The sequence below is a fragment of the Trachurus japonicus genome, chromosome 17 (assembly GCF_045865225.1).
Source record: "Trachurus japonicus isolate A0001 chromosome 17, Traja_1.0".
Lineage (NCBI taxonomy): Eukaryota > Metazoa > Chordata > Actinopteri > Carangiformes > Carangidae > Trachurus > Trachurus japonicus.
In genome coordinates this window covers 9297524-9317306 of record NC_140923.1, presented here as the reverse complement: position 1 = coordinate 9317306, position 19783 = coordinate 9297524, and the positions used below count along the sequence as shown (strand labels likewise).

The window sequence follows — 19783 nt, the reverse complement described above, 5'->3', positions numbered from 1 at the left end:
AAAATTGTTCTACTAAAGTAGTAGGCTATCTGCTTGTGTGTAACCATCTGATAACAGGGCTCTCAAGTTTTGAACTTAGCTTGGAGTGACATTTCTTTCGTCCTGCCGTATGGGGCGGGGGTGGGGGGTCTGGCATAGGAAGTGATTTATTCCCATCCGGCTTCTGGTTAGAGTCCTACAATATGGTGCATCTCAATGAATTTAAAATATCATTGAAAAGTCAAAAAGCCCCAACCAGGTATTTGGTGCATATAGATGGACATAGGCCTACTTTTCAAAAGGCCAACATTTCCATATTAAAAATGCTTGTTTAAATCGGTCATATGAATTTTAGGTCTTCATCAAATGTAAGCTATAATCATTACAAATTAAATAAAGTCATACAGAAAGACTAAGTAGAGACTTTATTATTATTATTTTTTTTTTACTAGGCTACATTACTGTTAGAGTAGAACTTAAATATGATGAGCTTTTGGTAGCTAGTAGCTACAGTCCCAGTTTGAGGAGCAGTGAACTACATCTTGCAGCATCTGTCCTCCTGAGCTTCTCCAGCTGCTTTCAGGTTACCTTCTTCTCTGTCACTGCTAGCCTATCTATCAACCAGATTTGAGTCAAATTAAATAAATATAATTATTAATACATGCTATAATAGTAGCAGCCTCCTGAAAAATGCCATTTGTGTTTCTTTTCCCGTTCTTTTCTGTACTTCCGCGATCGTTTTTTTTTTTTTTTTTTTGCCACCTGGCAGGCGTATCCTAGCAACACTTCAGCGACCCAGCAGGCGTATCCTAGCAACACTTCAGCGACCCAGCTTGCCCAGTTTGTTCCCACGTAGATGTTGCTTTCGTGAATTGTAAACACACAGACGCCCCCCCTCGGTTTTAGCGTCCAGCAGTTTAGCGGCTAATTCAACAGCAGTGATGGATAACTGTACCAGAGAGGCTCAACAACTTCATGAGCTTCATTTGAGGAATAAACGGCAGCTTTTACCTGACGGGGAACAACGCCTGAGCTACGGTAACGTTAGGGACCGTTCGTTATTTATGGAATGGGCCACCGGAGGAAAATGGGGGGGGGTCATGTCATAATATTCTTTGTTGAGGGGTGGGTCCACTAAAAAAAAAAGGTCAGCGAGGGGGGGTCATTCAACATTTTGTCTGGAGGACACTGCAATGCTCGCAAAAAACAAAAACAAAACAAAAACGGGACATTTCAAAGCTGCAAGCACTGATGACAATGAGAGCAACGACCCCTAAATCACAACGTTATTTTATATTGGCCTGATCTGCCCTGAGTGGGGTTCGAACCCAGGTCTCCCGCACCGCAAGCGACGATGCTAACCGCTTCGCCAAGAACTCAATAAGGGTTTTGCCCGCGGCTTAGCACGTATTTTATGGGTGAGTGAGTTTAACTTCAGTACCATACAGAGGCTACGCTGCCTCATTGCGTAACTCTACATAGTCTGAGCAGCTCGTACGTTCACGTTGCTTTCGTGAATTGTAAACAAACAGACGCCCCCCTCGGTTTTAGCGTCCAGCAGTTTAGCGGCTAATTCAACAGCAGTGATGGATAACTGTAAGTTACCAGAGAGGCTCAACAACTTAATGAGCTTCATTTGAGGAATAAACGGCAGCTTTTACCTGACGGGAGACCGACGCCTGAGCTACGGTAGCTAACAGCTAGCTGGTTTTAAGTAGGTTCTCTCTCTCTCTCTTACACGCACACACACACACACACACACACACACACACACACACACACACACACACACACACACACACACACACACACACACACACACACACACACACACACACACACTACGTTGTTGAGTGCAGTTCACATTATTGTTGCTTCGGTTTGAGTGTGGATTAGCTAATTGTTAATGGCTTGTTGTGTAATGTGAGCTGGTCCAAAATCGCGATTCTGTTATTGATGAGTTGGGTTTTAGCTGATAAATGGCATGGATTGATGAGAAGGTGTTACACACATGGTTGTCAAAATGAAATAATGTAGTGTCACGCGACGCGCTACGTGATGCGATGTAACGTGTCGATGGCTGGGGGGGGGGGGGGTCATGTATCTTTTGATAAGGCTTATGCAGGGTCATGTTAAAATTTACTGACTCCGACAGGGGGGTCATGTAAAAAAAAAAAAAAGTCCCGTGAATCCCTCCGGTGGCACTGATGATAAATAACGAACAGTCCCTTAGCTAACGTTAACGGTTAGCAGGTTTTACGTACTCCCTCTCTCTCTTTCTTACACACACACCCAGGTTGTCTGTCATATCTGTTATAATAACTTGTTGAGTACAGTTTGTTGAGTACAGTTAACAGGGCCGTTGCTAGGAATTCTGGGCCCCCTTAAAGAATACTAAAGTGGGCCCCTCCCTCTAACTTTTCCAGTTTTTTTTTTTCTTAGACTACGTATGTATTATCGTTTTTTATTTAGCCTACTTTGTTTTGATGCTAATGCAGCATTACACTGCAAAAACTCAAGTATCTTACCAAGAATATTTGTCTTATTTCTGGTCAAAATGTAATTTCTAGTCAAAACAAATCTCATTCTACTTAAAATAAGACTTAGGCTAAACATATTAAAAGAAGCTTGTTTTTAGACACTTTTTACTCCTTTCAAGCAGATTTTCACTTGGAATAAGTAGAAAAAATCTGATAATGGAACAAGTTTTTCTTCCTTATTACAAGCACAAAAACATGCTTTCACTGGCAGATTTTTCTACTTAGCCTATTTCAAGTGAAAATTTGTTTGAAACAAGTGAAAATGATCTAGAAACAAGTTAATTTTTAGGTTATGAGTCTTATTTTAAGTGGAAAAAGATTAGCTTTGGCTAGAAATGAGACATTTGGACAAGAAATAAGACAAAAATTCTTGGAAAGATGTAGAGTTTTTACAGTGTACTATGAGTATTAGTCAGGGTCTTATGCAGAATAATTCAGTCATACAAAGATTAGACTACTGGGGTTTTTTGTGGGCCCTACTGGGCGCTGGGCCCCTAGAGTTATCATCACCTTTCTCCCCTAGACAACGGCCCTGACAGTTAACATTACTGTTGCTTCGGTTTGAGTGTGGATTAATTGTTAAGGGTTTGTTGTGTAGCTAATGTGAGCGGTGGTGAGTTGGGTTTTAATAACAGCTGATAACTGTGTAGGACTGTAGATGGCATGGACTGTGATGAGAAGGTGTTGCACACATTTTAAGACGTATCTGTGCAAACCAGTGCGCAAAACTTGTTTGTTGTGACTTTTTTTTTTTTACGTGTGAAAAGCTCGGATTGGGTCGAGTCCCAGGCTTCATTTTTGGTCTGTTACCGTGTGAACAAGAACGACCCAAAATAAAAATACAGGGACTGTTTCGGTCGTGGCTCCTGAATCAGAACAAAGCGGACGAGCCACAGATATGAAAACAGCCTTGATGAGTTCCTCCTCCAGTAATGTCCTTATTGTGTTGTGTAACGACCACATGACGACTATGTTTCCAGTGTTGAGACGTGAAAATGACCAGATGTGACACTGAGTTCATTAACTGCTGTTATTTTTTTTTTTATACCCTTTATTATTAGAGTCAAACATTTCATATGAGAGGCTCCAGCTCCACTCTCTTATGATTGCCGAGGAATTAATAAGTTAATTATGTGTCTAAGCTTTTACTGAGCAGTGGGAGAGCCGGTTGACCTGCATGTCAGCGTGGAGGGAGGGATGTAATTAGGATAGATGGCCAGATGGGAGAGATGGAGAGAGATGAGAGGAGCGATCCATCAGACGTTGGGCCCAGACTCAGAGAGAGGGAGAGAGGGAGAGACAGATGATGAGTTCACTGCTCACACTCTTCAGCGGGAAAGATTTTAGTATGAAGAAGCAGGTTAATAACATAATCTCCACCAAGGAAAAGTTTCCAAAGCGTTAAAAGGTGTCAAAGTGTTGTACTGTAGGAGTCCCATCGGCTTTCATCCATCTCCATCTGTTCATCATCAGCTTTTTATTACCCAGCATGCTCTGCTTTCCACAAACGGTTAGCTTCTGGTGGAGTGTGGTGTGGTAGTTTCATTGTGGTAATCAAACAGTCTGTAATCTGTCAGGGCTCAGGAGGAGCTAGAGCCAATCACAGACACCAAAGGCACAGGTAAACAGGTAACGAAAGTTTAAAAAAAACCAAAAAATGTTAGCAACAGAACAGTCCAACTAAAGGTCCTGGAAGGAAAACAAGAAGGAAATGTAAAAGAAAAATACAAAATAAATCAAATACTAACAAGTAGGGATGTCACAATTACTTGTTTTCACAATTAATCGCGGTATTAAACGCTACAATTAATTAATCGTAAAGATTCTTAAATACCGTCACTTTCCAAAAAAGATTATTTTGGAAACACAGAGGCAGATGTGCACAAAAGTTAAGGTAAATGTAAGAAATACTGGTCAATTTACCAAAGGTAACATGGTATAAATTTAAATGTTAGCGTCTCATTTGTGATAAAAAACAAACAATTAAAATAAACTTAAACATTTGGTATAGATGACAATGATTTGAATATTTAAAACACTTCCCCTGGAGGATTAATAATTGGTTACATATGAATAGTAGATACTTAAAATATTTAGTGTAAAGATTTGTAATGTAATTATATTTTGACTGTGTTTGATTTTACACATTCATATGATGTGAAATTAATTAGGCTAATGCGTAATAATCGTGATAATCGTAATACCGTGATTATTTCTCTGACAATAATCGTACAAAGAAAATCTATAATCGTGACATCTCTACTAACAAGAAAGGACAAAAAAAAGGTAGTTGTACCTCTGTTACGCATTTATAGATCTAATTTCTGATTTGCTGCCCTGCTCTAATCTCTCCGATCAATCAATCAATCAATCAATCAATCAATCAATCAATCAATCAATCAATCAATCAATCAATCAATCAATCAATCAATCAATCAATCAATCAATCCATCCATCGGTCTCAGATCTCTCAGGTTGTGTGCTCTGCTCTGCTCTCACTGCAGTCGTCCTTCATTTTTTACATAATGTTGGTTAAAAGATCTGCTCGGTTAAAGTCATGATTATTCATCTCTGTGTAAACTGGAATGAATTTCTTCAGACTGCTGCATATTCATGGTGGCGCCGAGCCTGAACCTCTCTGAGGTGCCGATCCTGCTGCTGGGCGACGTCCAGCACCTCGCAGAGCGCCGAGCCGAGCCGAGCCGAGCCGAGCCCACATCACTGTCAGAGAGGGAGAGAGAGGCCTTTCTCTCCGTGTGTGTGTGTGTGTGTGTGTTATGTGGATTTACATTGTTTTTACAGTCCACATTAATTATTCCATCACCGCCCCAGTTCCACAGCTCTGTTGGGTTTAGATTTATTGCACAGATCGAGTCACATTTATGATCAGCTGTCATATATAATATTCAGCCCTAATCGGCCAGTGTTAGCAGCAGCGCGCTAATACACAGACGATGATCGTGCTACAACATCAGCATGCTGATAGAGTCATTCTGACCCTCGTAACAAGCTGTATTAGCATTTAGCTAACTGTTTTTTTAAAGATCTGTCAACTGCTGATCGGCGGGCGCTAACCCTGGGCGGAGGGATACGTGAGTTGGTTAGGTCCAAATAAAAACTGTGTTTTTCCTGCACTTTGAAGGGCTGGAAAAAATTATATTATAGCGAACAATGGAACTGTGTATTTTTTTTTTCAGGTAAAACCTCTTTTAGGCCGTGAAAATAGGCCGTTTCTTTGGGTCTGTTCACAGTATGTTGTAAATCTCTGGGCAGGGCTATTATGGGCTGGCGTTGCTAAGGGGGGGGTGCAGAAAGTCTTCTACTGCAATTAAAGTACTTAGGGGCTATTTGGAGATCATACAACCCCACTTTAAAAAAATGCTACTATCCCTTTAAACGAAACATTCATTGTGTATTGATTTGTGATGTTTACGTTGTGCTTGTGTGTGTGTTTTCAGTCTTTTCCAGGTAACAGCAATGCAGACAGCGTGGTTCAGTACAAACTGCAGCAGCCGGCCGTCGCTCGCTTCCTCCGCCTGCTCCCTCTGGACTGGAACCCCAGCGGGCGGATCGGCCTCAGGCTGGAGACCTACGGATGTCCTTATAGTGAGTCTGACCATGATCTAATATGTCTGTTGTGTGCTGGTTTCATCCAGACAACCCGACACATTCACTGACCACTGGGGAAATTAAGTTTGCACCGAGGATTTTACACGAACATGTAAATGGATAAAAAAAATAAAAAACTACAGCTCAACATTCAGTCGTTTAATTTAGTTTTAAATGAAAGTGAAACAATTCTAATCACGTACATTTTCCTTTTTTCCCACGGACACAACAAACCTCAAAAAGGCTTTCAGGCAGCTTCCTCTTGATAATATTTTTTATTTTTTTATGTTTCACAATTAATTGACTCCCTGGCCTCTGCTGTTAACAGAGTTTATCTCTCACACAAAGCTTATTGCTCTAATGGCTTCCTTATGTTGCTCTTTAATTCCTCAGATTACTCAACACGTCGGCAGAATCAGCCTTCACGATCAAACTAAACAAACATCTGACTGATGATGTGCAGCAGATTTATTCACACTGAACATAATGTGGGTTTAAAAGCCGTTTATATCAGTTATTGCTCAATAAATAGAAAACAACTCAGATATTGAAGTTTTCCCATTTGAGCCCGGAGCTGATTCTGCTTTTAAATAAACAATATAACATTTTTATCTTATTCTCTATCCTGCTCATAACTCTGTAAGACTCTCAGTAAAAGATGAAATCACCTACGACGCTTGTTTCTGTGTAAGAGCAGGTGTTTGTAATGTCTTTTTTAATTTATTTCCCCCCTCTCTCTCTCAGCGTCACGTCCCTGCTGTGTCTTTGACCTGATTTCTGTCCCTTCAGCTGTTTGTTTACTATCTTGTCCCCTCATAAACACACAACACGCTCATGAATATCAAAGCCAACGCCACACGTTTACATACAAGCTTCAGTGTACTGATCAAACAAGTAAATATGAATGTAAATATAGGATTTCCATATAGATCGCCTGGGTTTTATATCTGCACCTGTTGGTGTCAATGTCATTTTTTTATACTTAGTGGCTCCCCTGAAAACACCGAACTGAAACACTGTTTAAAAAAAAAACAACCTTGACATGTCGCTCCCCCGCTGCTGATTGAAATAAGAAATATTCCTTTCACACAATAACTACATTAGTCACTGATATAAACACATTTTTAAAAAAAAATGATGCTATTGACAAAGAGCTGAGCCAAACGTTGAACATCAAACTTGAAAGCACAGAGTGAAGTTTTCTTCAAACCAAACTAAGTTGTGTTCATCTCATCAAAGTGCACTCTGCATCCTTGAGACCTCACGACCTCGCTGAATCTCTTTCTCTTTCTCAAACATTTGCAGACAGTTTTGGTTTCAGTTCAGTTTAATTTGTAGTGTTACATTTCTCATAATTTCTTTTCTTCCCAAACTGGCTTGAAGTTAGCTGTTTGATACAAGGATATTTCCCAGAAAAGAAAATATGGAAAATTGTTAATTGCACCACATTTTTAAGCTACAGCAGTTTATTAAATGTTCATGAAAAAAAATGAAAATTATATAGTAGGTAAATGAAATCTAGCTCCTAAACAGATGCTAATTTCCATTGGTTTTCTGAAGTGACATAAATTCTGCGATAGTAAAAGTCCAGCTCTGTCTTTTTCAGGACATTATGAGGAACGTTTCCAGGAAATAATGTGAAAAATAGCTCTGTATCAGTCTCTTTATATCCTGTATATTTTACCTCCACATGTCAGGAGTGTGTCACGTCGCCCACGACCTCACGTAGTATGTACAGTACGCGTGAAATATCCAAACAAAGCGTGGGAAATTTATTAGAAACTCATCTTTAGACTTAAAACAAACATATTTCTGCTTTAAATGTGAATTAATGTTTGTTAAAGTTACGCATTTGCTGAGTCTGTTATCATATCTTATACCCGAGTCATGTTATTCACAGAGTGCAAAGATGATTCATGATAAAACCAATTTAAACCCCATAAAGCTGCTGCTGCTGCTGCTGCTGCTGCTGCTGCTGCTGCTGCTGCTGCTGCTGTCACCTCTGGAACAAGATGGATTAGAAAAGGAAACATTGAAAACATGGATTTAGATAAATTGCCAGTGGTTTGGAAATATTCTGAAGTTACAAGAACATGTTTATTAGTTGTGGTGACGGTTGGTGGAGCTGTGAACTAATGTAGCATGAAGAGCAGAATCGTTCCTTAGAAAAACAAATGTGATATAGAGAAATGAAAAATAGCTGCTGGTGGCAAACACTTTATCACAGTTTGAAAAGAAATGCAGCCAGTGTAACTGTGTTGTTGGGATACGACAATAGAAATTATGTTAATGTGTGTGAGAGTTATCATTAAAAGAAGATTTCACACAGAGGAGAAATGGAAGGAGAACAGCAGTGGGTGCACTGCAATTTAAATATAAAAACTGGTTTAAAAAACATTACATCTCTGTCACCGTGCGTTCATGTTCATCCAATCACAGGAAAAACAACAAACTAAAATGGTGTTAGTGTCATGAGAACAATTGGAAACATAAAGAAAGAAAAATGCTTTAAAATGTTGTGTGTTTTCACATTAGTTTTCTTACATGACGAGAATTTTAAAGGGATAGTTCATCATCTTGGTAAATTGCCCCATTATCATAATCTCTATAGTCATGAGATAATAACAGAACGTTACCACACAGAGTTGTTTTTTTTTGTTTTTTAAGTATATTTTTGGGCTTTTTTGCCTTTATTTGATAGTATATAGTGAGATAGACAGGAAAGGGGGAGGCAGAGAGAGGGGGAATGACATGCAGGGAAGGTCTGCCCGACGCGGGATTCGAACCACTGCGCCACACACCGCCCCAACAGAGTTGTTTTTGAGGTAAATGCAGAGACTCTTTGCTGAAAAACTGCCCCCACATCAGCGGTTTTGCATGAATTTCCCTCTAAAACAACTCTGTCTGGTGATGTTCTGTTATAATCTCGTAGCGTGGTGAATGTGCAGCTCACAACTTGTGACAGCTCTGAGCAGCTCACGGCTCTGCTCCGCCGTTCTAAAAACAGCTTGCACCGACAATTAAAGGTAACAAACCTATTGCTATGACTATAGGGATTATGGCAATGTATGAAAACTACAGGCTGTGAAAACATTCAACATTTTCCAACATGTTTCTTCTGTCGCTCCTTTGAGTGAGTGAACACTAGTGAGTTTTCCATGTTTTCCATTCAGTTTTCCACTACCTGCTGCTCAGCTCAGCACTTCATGGGCAAAGTTTAGTAGCTGATGTGTGAGTGTAGTGGAGCATCGAGCAGCTAAAGTCCAAGAGACTGAAACTTTATAAAACAACATGGACTGTAATAAGGCTGCTGCTGTTGTTGTGTTGCCCTTTGGCTTCAGTCTCTTTACTGGACAGTGTATTTTAAAAAGGTTAAAAACACAGTGGGAGGTTCATGACGTGAATGTAAATGAACAGAAAGCTCAGAGAATAACATTGTTATAAAAAAAAACCCTGTCACCAGTTACTGTAAAGCTCGTTATGATCTCAGAGTCGTTAATAAACATCATGTTCCAGGTTGTAATCTGGTTTTGAATGGAGTGAAAGAATATAGATTAGTAGTAGAGGTGCATTTAAACACTCAGCATGACTCAGCGCCGCGGAGCCTCGGCCTGTAATCAGCAGGAAATACAGCGCACGACGCAATAAGAGCATTAGTGCAAACGAAGTGGCTGAGTGATGGTGTGTGTGTGTGTGTGTGTGTGTGTGTCTGGATGTCGGGAAGTCAGAGAGCTGCCAAGTTCATTAAAAAGCATTCAGTCAGAAATTAGTCGTACGACTCAGCTGCTGCCCTTTTCTAAACAATTCAGTGTTTGCAGCTCTTTTCTAGTGCAACACACACATGCACGCACACACACACACGCACACACACACACATACACACACACACCTCAGCTCAGCTCAGCTCAGCTCAGCTCACACCTTTAACAAGCAGCAGACACTAATGCTGTAGTAGTTTATGGATGACAGAGCTGCTGCAGCCACGGTCACAGGCTGAAGGTCGGTCCAGGTGGAGCAACACACATACACACACTCACACACACACACACACCTTTACCTGGACCTGAACCGTGATCATTGTTGAACGCACTGAGTCTAAAAAGTAGGGCTGTCCCGATTATCATATTTTGATAATCGAAGCTTCGCGGACATAAAATTGATTTACAGTAAATCGATGCACGATCGTAGCGGGAATAATGAAAGTAACGGCCAAGTCGCCTCCTCATTTTAATGTAACAATTACCAATGAGAACAGGTGTCAAAAAGGAAAAAAGGAACAAATAAAAAAAAAATCAATCACAGACTTTCATGATCGATTACCATGGCAACGAACGAAGCTTCGAAGCTTCAAATGTTTTGGGTCAGCCCTACTAAAAAGTCTCTGTTTCTTTCGTGTCTCAGCCTCCGACGTGGTGAGTTTCGACGGCGGCTCCAGCTCCAGTCTGGTTTACAGACCGACGCCCGGTCTGAGGCGTCCGGCCAAACATCTCATCTCCCTGAAGTTCAAAACCCTGAGGAACTCTGGGACGTTGCTGCACCTGGAGGGAGAGGCAGGACTGAGCCTCAGTCTGGAGTTAGAGAGAGGGAAACTACTGCTGCTGCTCAGACAAGGTAGGAAGACATGTGTGACCCATGTGGTTGTTATAGGCATCTTTGTTTATTTAGTTATAGGCATCACATGACCCAGGTGGGGTTCGAACCCTGGTCTACCACACCGTGGGCAACGACGATGCAAACCGGTCGGGTTTGCACGTCTTTTATGGGTGAGTGAGTCTAACTTCAGTACCGTTAACCGTCACAAGTCGTCACTTCTCCTCACTGGTACCTCGTAACTGTTAGTGGCTATACCCGCACACCTCCGTTACACATACACATGTTATACTGTATATGTATGTATGTAACTATATCTAGTTTACACAGATATATGTATGTAGGGAAGACTTTTATGCATTCAATGTAAACATATATGAATATACAGCGATCATCCTGTCGGTATACCGTATTTTCTGGACTATAAGTCACGCTTTTTTTAGTAGTTTGGCTGGCCATGCGACCTATATTCAGAAGCGACTTATATATCAAAAATATACGCTATGTCATCTATGACGCCACACAGTGTGGCGACTTAATCCCTAAATCTAGTGACTTTCCAACCCCTCTTGGCGACTTTTTTCATCAAAAGCGACTAGCGACAAATCTAGCGACTTTTCCCGGTGTTGTTACAAACGTTTCTGGTTTGGAGACTCCGGCGTCAATGAGCAGCGGAGTTGTTTTTCTTTCTTTCTTTTTTTTGACCCGGCCTTTATTAGGCTATTTGGTGGCGGCCTTTTTATTTATTTGGTTGTGTAAACGAAGCCCCGGCCATTATATGAGACGCGGCTATTAATTAAATGTTTCAAAAATAAATGTGACTTATATATGTCTTTTTTCCTCTTCATGACGTATTTTTTGACAGATGCGACTAATACTCCTGTGCGACATATAGTCGGGAAAATATGGTATGTTGATGTGAGTTACAAAGGGCTGACACCAAAATGGGAAGATAGACATGAAAGGAAACTCAGGTCACAGCCAAGATGTTCGGACACGTCCATCTGACAGCGTTACAGCCTGAAACACAAGAATCTCACGTATCTGGACTCATGATTTCGTTGGTGGACACATTTTCAAGTTAAAGTCAGAAACCTTCATTAAAGAGAGAGACAGACACACGTTGTTGTTTCAACTGGTTGAGTCACTTTGTGTTGATACTGGAACAAACACGTCTGTATGAGGCCGAGGACAATCTAAACCATGTGGAATAACTCTAGATTGGTTTTGGTTGGGCGAGGTGGACGCCACACACACACAAATACACACACACACACACACACAGACACACACACGCTGCGATATGATTGGTTTAAATCTTGGCTCCCACTCTGCTGTCTAGTTACAGCTGTGATGGATGGTTCCCGTTTACTGTAGCATGTTGGGGCTCTGAGAGAGACTACATGCATGGTTGACTGTCTACACAGAGAGAGAGGGTGTGTGTGTGTGTGTGTGTGTGTGTGTGTGTGTGTGTGTGTGTGTGTGTGTGTGTGTGTGTGTGTGTGTGTGTGTGTGTGTGTGTGTGTGTAGGTAGCTGTGTGTGTGTGTGTGTACACGGGGTTAAACCAGAGGCTGCCATGCTGAATCATCACCATATGGTTCACCTCTCATCAGGACTCACATCTGGCTGCTCACATACCTTCTCCATCCATCCATCCATCCATCCATCCATCCATCCATCCATCCATCCATCCATCCATCCATCCATCCATCCATCCATCCATCCATCCATCGCCCAGCTTTCTATTCCATCCCCAAACGTTCCCTCCTCTCTCTCTCTCCTCTTTCTTTCTTTCTTTATTTCCTTCCACCTCTCTCTCCATCCACTCCTCTGCCATCTGTTTCTCTAAACCTCTCTCCGTCTCAGCGTCGTAAATCTTTGTCGTCATCTGTTCTTCTCTCAAACGTCTATTCTACCTTTTCATCCATCTGCCACCCACTTCCCTCCTCCTCCTCTTCCTCCTCCTCCTCTTCCTCCTCCTCCTCTCACAGAAGATAAACTTGTCAGACTGCTTCACCTCGTGAACAGACGACAGCGGCAGAAATCAACACGTTAAAGTCGCGTTATGACACTTTGAGTTTGTGTCACCTTTAAAATTAAATAAAATAAGTACGCCGACGCCTCAGGAACATCCTTTAACTTAAAGAGTGGATCAACGTGATGAACTGTTTCCCCTTCAAGACAAACTGTTCCACTAAAACACATTTACCACCTGCGCTTCGAGTGAAAGCTCTTACCTCCTTAAAACACGGTCCGTCTGTTCCCGTCTTATCGACATTAAGATGTTTTTTCCGCCTTAAAGAGTTGCGAAGACTTCGTCGAGTCGCCGTAAAGAGGGACGGCGGCTCGGGGAGAGGAAATTAAAGCCATCTATTCAAATGATGGAGGAGAGAGGGAGAGGAGCTCGGCTGCTGCTGCTGTGACCGATCAACACCCACAACAACGAGCATCACTCACTCAGCTTCTTCCTTTTGTTTCCTCTCTGTTCCTGTGGTGTTTTTTATCCTTTCTGCTCTAATTAATGTTGTTTGTCTTGGTTTTTGTCTCCACACGTCCTCCCCTCCTTCACTTTTTATGCATCATTTTTCTGTCTGTCCGTCTGTCCCTCTGTCCCTGAGACGCACTCAACCATTTCAGAACGGCCTCTCTTCCTTTGTTGTGATATATCTCCATTTTTTTTTTGCCTCACTTTTTCTTTTCTTTTTTTAAACCCCTTTTTGTCCATTGTCCTTCAACTTCCTGTCTCACTTTAGTTCCTCTGTCCGTCACAGATTGTGCGGTTGAGGTCGTCTGCCGTGTGCATCGACCCTGAGCTCATGCATGATCCGCTCCGCTGTGCACTAACACTAACACATCCAGGTTTTGACCCACAGTTTGCTTTATGAGGCAACTCTGAGTAACAGCTCGGCATTGAAAAAACTAAACAGCAACTCTGCTCCGGAAAACAGCAAAAAATAGCAAAACACAAACACACAGCACCAGATAGAGATGTGATGGTAGATGAACGAGTCTGTAGTTCCTCAGATCTTCTTCATTTATGTCGTCTTGTAATGAAAAGTTGGATTTGGACAAAGTTAAAAGAATCTCACACATACAGTATCTCCATCATCACATGAGGAGGTAAAAACTTCTGTCAAATCAAACCGTGCGTTTGTTGATTGCAACAAAGGAGGAGGAAGGAAACATCGTTCAAATCAAACATCTCAGTGTCTTAATGAAACTTATACAGTTAATAAATGACATACTCTATGCACTTATATCAAAATACTTCCATATATGTCAGAACAGTTCACACATCCTCTTATATACAGTAAATTTATGACATATTAAAGGGATAGTTCAACATTTTGGCAAAGTGGCCCATTGCCATAATCCCTATAGTCATAGCAGTAGGTTCGTTACCTTTAATTGTCGGTGCAAGCTGTTTTTAGAACGGCGGAGCAGAGCCGTGAGCTGCTCAGAGCTATCCAACAACTCCACAACGCTCTGGTGGACAAGTTGTGAGCTGCACATTCACCACGCTATGAGATAATAACACAACGTTACCAGACAGAGTTGTTGTAGAGGGAAATTCATGTAAAACCACTGATGCGCGTTGCCTTCAGGGACAGTTTTTCATCAACAGTCTCTGTATTTCCCTCTAAAACAACTCTGTGTGGTAACGTTGTGTTATTATCTCATAGCGTGGTGAATGTGCAGCTCACAACTTGTCCACCAGAGCGTTGTGGAGTTGTTGGATTGTGTGTTTGATGAGTTTGATGATGAGGGAAACCAAGAAATCCCATGAGCCTCCGTAGCGTAGCTCTGAGCAGCTCACGGCTCTGCTCCGCCGTTCTAAAAACAGCTTGCACCGACAAATAAAGGTAATGAACCTACTGCTATGACCATAGGGATTATGGCAATGGGCCAATTTGCCAAAATGTTGAACAATCCCTATAAGTTTTATTGATCGATATGGGAAAAAAAACTGATCAGGAGTTAATATCACCTCAGGACTGTTACCAGAGGTTGATTCATGTCTTAACTTGGTGATTTTACCTCAATATTTGCAACAATAACCAGATGTATGTGTCAGAATTAACACTTGTAAGTCCAAACTCCACGTGTCAGTGACTTTAATGAGTTAGGTTTCGTCTGTATGTCGTTGTCTCAGTCGGATCGTTTCCTATCATCGTCTCTTATGTGTTTGACACAGAGGGAGAAGCTGTAACTGCTGTGAGCGTTGGACCCTCGTCGCTCTTTTTAATCTTCTTCCTTCAGTTTGGCTTATTAAGCAGAATCGACTCTCAATATATTCAATCAGCACAAAAGTGATTGATGCGATAAAAACACACACACACACACACAAAAAGGAAAAAGTAGTGAGGCAGCAGAACTTCAAAAAAACCAACCCTCCTCCCACTCTGTGACCCCCGAGTCGTGTCTTTTAGCCTTGTGTTTGTTTAGTGACAGACTGAGAGTGACGATGCTCTGAAATAATGAGAGCAGCGTGTTCTCTGATGAGAGCTGGCAGCCTCACACTTTGTTTTTTGAGCAGAGATAATCGAGGAGATTAAATAAAACGACGCTGTGGTGAAGATCTACAGTGAACACATGAACGTGATTGTTAGTGCCGCGGCTGAATGCTCATGTAACGGAGCGGTCTGAGTCCGTTCACAGAGTTTAACATCGTGCTCGTCGTGGCTGCATCCATTTCATCCACAAGAAGCTGACTCCCATCACAGTGAATAAAGCTAATGTCAGAAATAAGGACTGATTTTCTGATTCTTATCAATCTTCATTTGAAAGATCCAATATTGATTCATAAAATCCTCAGATCGATTTTTTTTCTTCAATTTTTTCTATGAAATCGGAAGTGTTTTTTTGTTTCTTTTGTAAAGTTAAACAGGGTAAGTGACAAAGTGGACATCGTTCACATCGTTCACATCGTTTGGTCAGTGGTCCGACCCGACCATGCCTTCCAGAGGTGTAGAATTAGACGACTTAGAAATAGTGTATCTTCACACTGATGGGCTCATTTGCTGTTGTAGGTAACAGAAACACATCAGCAGAAACCACAGACTTTTGCATATCCAGTTGAAAGCTCCGTACAGGGGCTTTAATAATAATAATAACAGTGCAGGTGTTAATGATAAAGAGAAGGCACCAGTTCTCTGACTGCAGCCACTAAATGAGCTGAGCTGCTGAATAAGAACAATTCAACAGAACTGACCTGAATGTGAAAATATAAAATATAAAACTCAGACAGTGTAAATGTGGAAAGTCACACGACCAAAGTTCCTGTTACTTTGTGCTCTGGAGCAGAAACGATGCAAAATAAACCGACCTCATTGTGTGGATGAAGGTTGAAGGTGGTGAAGAAGAAGAAGAAGAAGAAGAAGAAGTGAGTGAGGAGAGTTTTTATTTTTATTTTTACTAATGATCTCCACTTTCTCTGCTGCTGCTGCTCTGAGAAACGACTTCCCTGCCCTGTGGAGAGACTGAGAGAAAGACGATGATAGTTCTGTGTATTAATAACAATAAAGTGAGTTTCTATTTGTTTGCCCTCGGACCTCCCGTATCGATTCCCACACTTTTCTCTTCCCATCCAGGTGGTACTGTAATGAAATCATCCATCCAGCGCCACACTCCATCATAAAGTCCTCTCTCCCTCCCTCTGATGTCACAATAATTATTCCATTAATCAGTGCCAGTAAAGGGATATTATGTCTTTTTAAGTCTCGCCATCCTTCCCTCTCGTATTGATCGCTCTCGTCCTGGCTGTGATTAAATAACTCATCACAATGAGTGTGTTGACTGGACGAGCTCCAGCTCTCTTTCTCTCTCTTTCTATCTGGGTGAAATTGTTTTTCTCACCCACACTGTGTGTATTTTGTGTATGTGTGTGTGTGTTTGTGTCTATACATCAATCCCTAAAAATATCACAGATACATTTGTCCATCATCTTCCAAACTGTCTGTGTTTGTCTCTCTGAAGCTGGGTTTGTCTCTCCCTGGAGAATATCTTAATACATTTTTAATGACGGACTGTATTCAGCTCTTTGTACAAACTTTCTCTTCCTACTACTTTAGGTTTATGGTGGTGGTGGTGGGTGGGGGGTTTGTGTGTCCTCTCATTGGGACCGTCTGGTGCTCATCTATCATTAATGATGTCTGCTCAGGCTTCGGCTTCGGCTCTCTCTCGGTATGCAGATATCCGGCGGTTCCTAACGAGATGGGAGAGGTTGACCCGGCCGAGCTCGTCTCTGTGGGACTCGCTCGCTGAGACACGGCGGCTGGTGCGAGCTGTCGTCGCCGTGGCCACAGGGTCAGATTGTGAGAAGGAAGAAGAAGAAGAGGAGTAACGGGTCAGATAATGAAGAGACAGCAAACTGGAAAAAAAACAAACAAGACTGACATGTCGGGACGAGTAAAAGATGGAAACAATGGAAAACAGCCAAACAAATTACAGAAGGAGACAGGAAGGGGATTACGTGATGTTTTTACCTAATGGAGGCAAATGAGCAGAATAACTAACGACAGAGAAGTGAAATAACTCCGTTAACGTCGATTCCAGTTTCCCGAATGAAGTGTCGTCTCGTTTATGCAGGGATTTGTTTTAGTTGTTTTTTGTTTAATGTGGAGCTGAGACTTTGTGAATTAAACTGTGATGATGTGTTGATTAAAAGACGTCCTTGTTGCTTCTCACTGTGTGATTAGTTTCCAATAGCAGTCGATTTGTCTGTCTGCCCCGTCCTCTCCCGCCTTGTTTTTCATCAGTTAATGTCTGGACCTTCCTCCTCCTCCTCCTCCTCCTCCTCCTCACATTTGTCACCTTCCTCCTCCTCCTCCTCTTCTTCCTTTTATTCCATCACCTTCACCACATCAACATCTTCCAGTCTTCATCTCCTCTCTTATCTTTATCACCTGGCTCTGACTCACCTGCTCTTTTCTCCTCCTCCTCCTCCTCCTCTCTTCCTCTCCTCCAGGTGGGTCTTCCTCCTCCTCCTCCTCTGAGCCTCGGCGCCTGGCCTCCCTGGGCAGCCTGTTGGACGACCAGCAGTGGCATCAGGTGGCGGTGGAGCGGCAGAGCGTTCACCTCAACCTCACCGTGGACAAACACACCGAGAGGGTTCAGGTCCCTGCAGAGTTCAGACACTGGGACATCGAACAGGTGAGATGAGACACACTCACACCGCACCTGCACACCTACGTGCTGCAAACACAAACACGCATCCACACAGGTTACTTAAAGGGATAGTTCAACATTTTGGCAAATTGGCCCATCACCATAATCCCTATAGTCATAGCAGTAGGTTCGTTACCTTTAATTGTCGGTGCAAGCTGTTTTTAGAACGGAGGAGCGGAGCGGTGAGCTGCTCTGAGCTACGCTACGGAGGCTCATTATGGGATTTCTTGGTTTCCCTCATCAAACTCATCAAATACACAATCCAACAACTCCAAAACGCTCTGGTGGACAAGTTGTGAGCTGCACATTCACCACGCTATGAGATAATAATGGAACATTACGAAATGGAGCTGTTTTCGAGGTAAATACAGGGTAAATACAGAGTCTGCTTGCTGAAAAACTGTCCCTGAACGCAACCTGCATCAGCGGTTTTGCATGAATTTCCCTCTAAAACAACTCTGTGTGGTAACGTTGTGTTATTATCTCATAGCGTGGTGAATGTGCAGCTCACAACTTGTCCACCAGAGCGTTGTGGAGTTGTTGGATTGTGTATTTGATGAGTTTGATGAGGGAAACCAAGAAATCGCATAATGAGCCTCCGTAGCGTAGCTCTGAGCAGCTCACGGCTCTGCTCCGCCGTTCTAAAAACAGCTTGCACCGACAATTAAAGGTAACGAACCTACTGCTATGACTATAGGGGTTATGGCAATGGGCCAATTTGCCAGAATGTTGAACTATCCCTTTAAGTGTTTTTCCACCCTTGTGCAGCTGAGTGTGGGAGCAGCCCACGTTGTCCAGGCGATGAAGCCTGTGGTCGTGTCCAGGAGGAACTTCCACGGCTGCGTGGAGAACCTGCTCTACAACGGCCTCAACCTGATCGACCGAGCCAAACACAGCAACCAGCAGGTTTCACTCAGAGTGAGTAGCTACATTTATATAAAAACACTTTCATTGTTTGATTTCTTTTTAAAGGTTGGGTCTGGAGTTTTGTGCCCAAAAATAAACATTAGACTTATACAAATGAACTCCGTCTTAAAGTTCAAATTTCCCTCATTATCTCCTCCCCCTCATGTGGACTAAGGGCTGGGAGAAGTTTCAGAGTCCTCCGTGGCTTCTCTGAGTTACAGGGGGTCTCGGCGTAGCAGTGCATGTCCATATGACGGTTGAGAACGGAGCTCACTTTTCTTCGTCCAAAAAGACACACCAAAAAACATCCAAATACCTCCATGCTGCTCGTATGTAATGTCCCTCTTGTATTGAAGCCCAGGACCAGGAAAAGGAGCTTCCGCTACAAACAAGCTTAATATATAGACTTATTTAATTTTTTTCGGAACAATTTCTCATGTCGGGGCTTCAATACAAGAGGGACATTACAGACAAGCAGCATGGAGGTATCTGGATGTTTTTTGGTGTGTCTTTTTGTTACGAAGAAAAGTGAGCTCCGTTCTCAACCGTTATATGGACATGCACTGCTACGCCGAGACCCCCTGTAACTCAGAGAAGCCACGGAGGACTCTGAAACTTCTCCCAGCCCTTAGTCCACATGAGGGGGAGGAGGAGATAATGAGTGAAATTTGAATTTTGGGTGAACTATCCCTTTAATCGTCACCTATGGGCTTCTAGTCCTGTGTGGTGGGGGCTGTGTCTGCAACCCCTCCCCCCTGCCTGTATTTTTGGTCTTTTGCGTCGGTGTTTTCTCTCCAGCCAATGACGGAGGAGCTCAGGTGAAGCTACGTGCAGCAGAGTAGTAGCTCAGGGCTGCTAGCTGCACTGGCTGTCTGATGCTAACGAGTGCTAGCACGTCTCTCTCTCTCAGCAGCAGCAGCAGCAGTCGTCATGACAGCAAAGAAAAAGAAATACAGTCTGAGTGAAGCGCTGGAGCCGCGGACCGATTCCC

General features: G+C 42.5%; 1 protein-coding gene across 1 annotated transcript in view; it reads left to right on the top strand.

The window, feature by feature from the left end:
• Positions 1–19783, top strand: part of LOC146970090 (contactin-associated protein-like 4) — a 209853-nt gene that overhangs the window by 94715 nt on the left and 95355 nt on the right. The window contains exons 5-8 of the mRNA XM_085804603.1: positions 5978–6125; positions 10530–10739; positions 17687–17871; positions 18655–18804. Of these exons, the coding sequence (XP_085660729.1) occupies positions 5978–6125; positions 10530–10739; positions 17687–17871; positions 18655–18804 (693 nt within the window). The remainder of the gene's footprint in view (positions 1–5977; positions 6126–10529; positions 10740–17686; positions 17872–18654; positions 18805–19783) is intronic.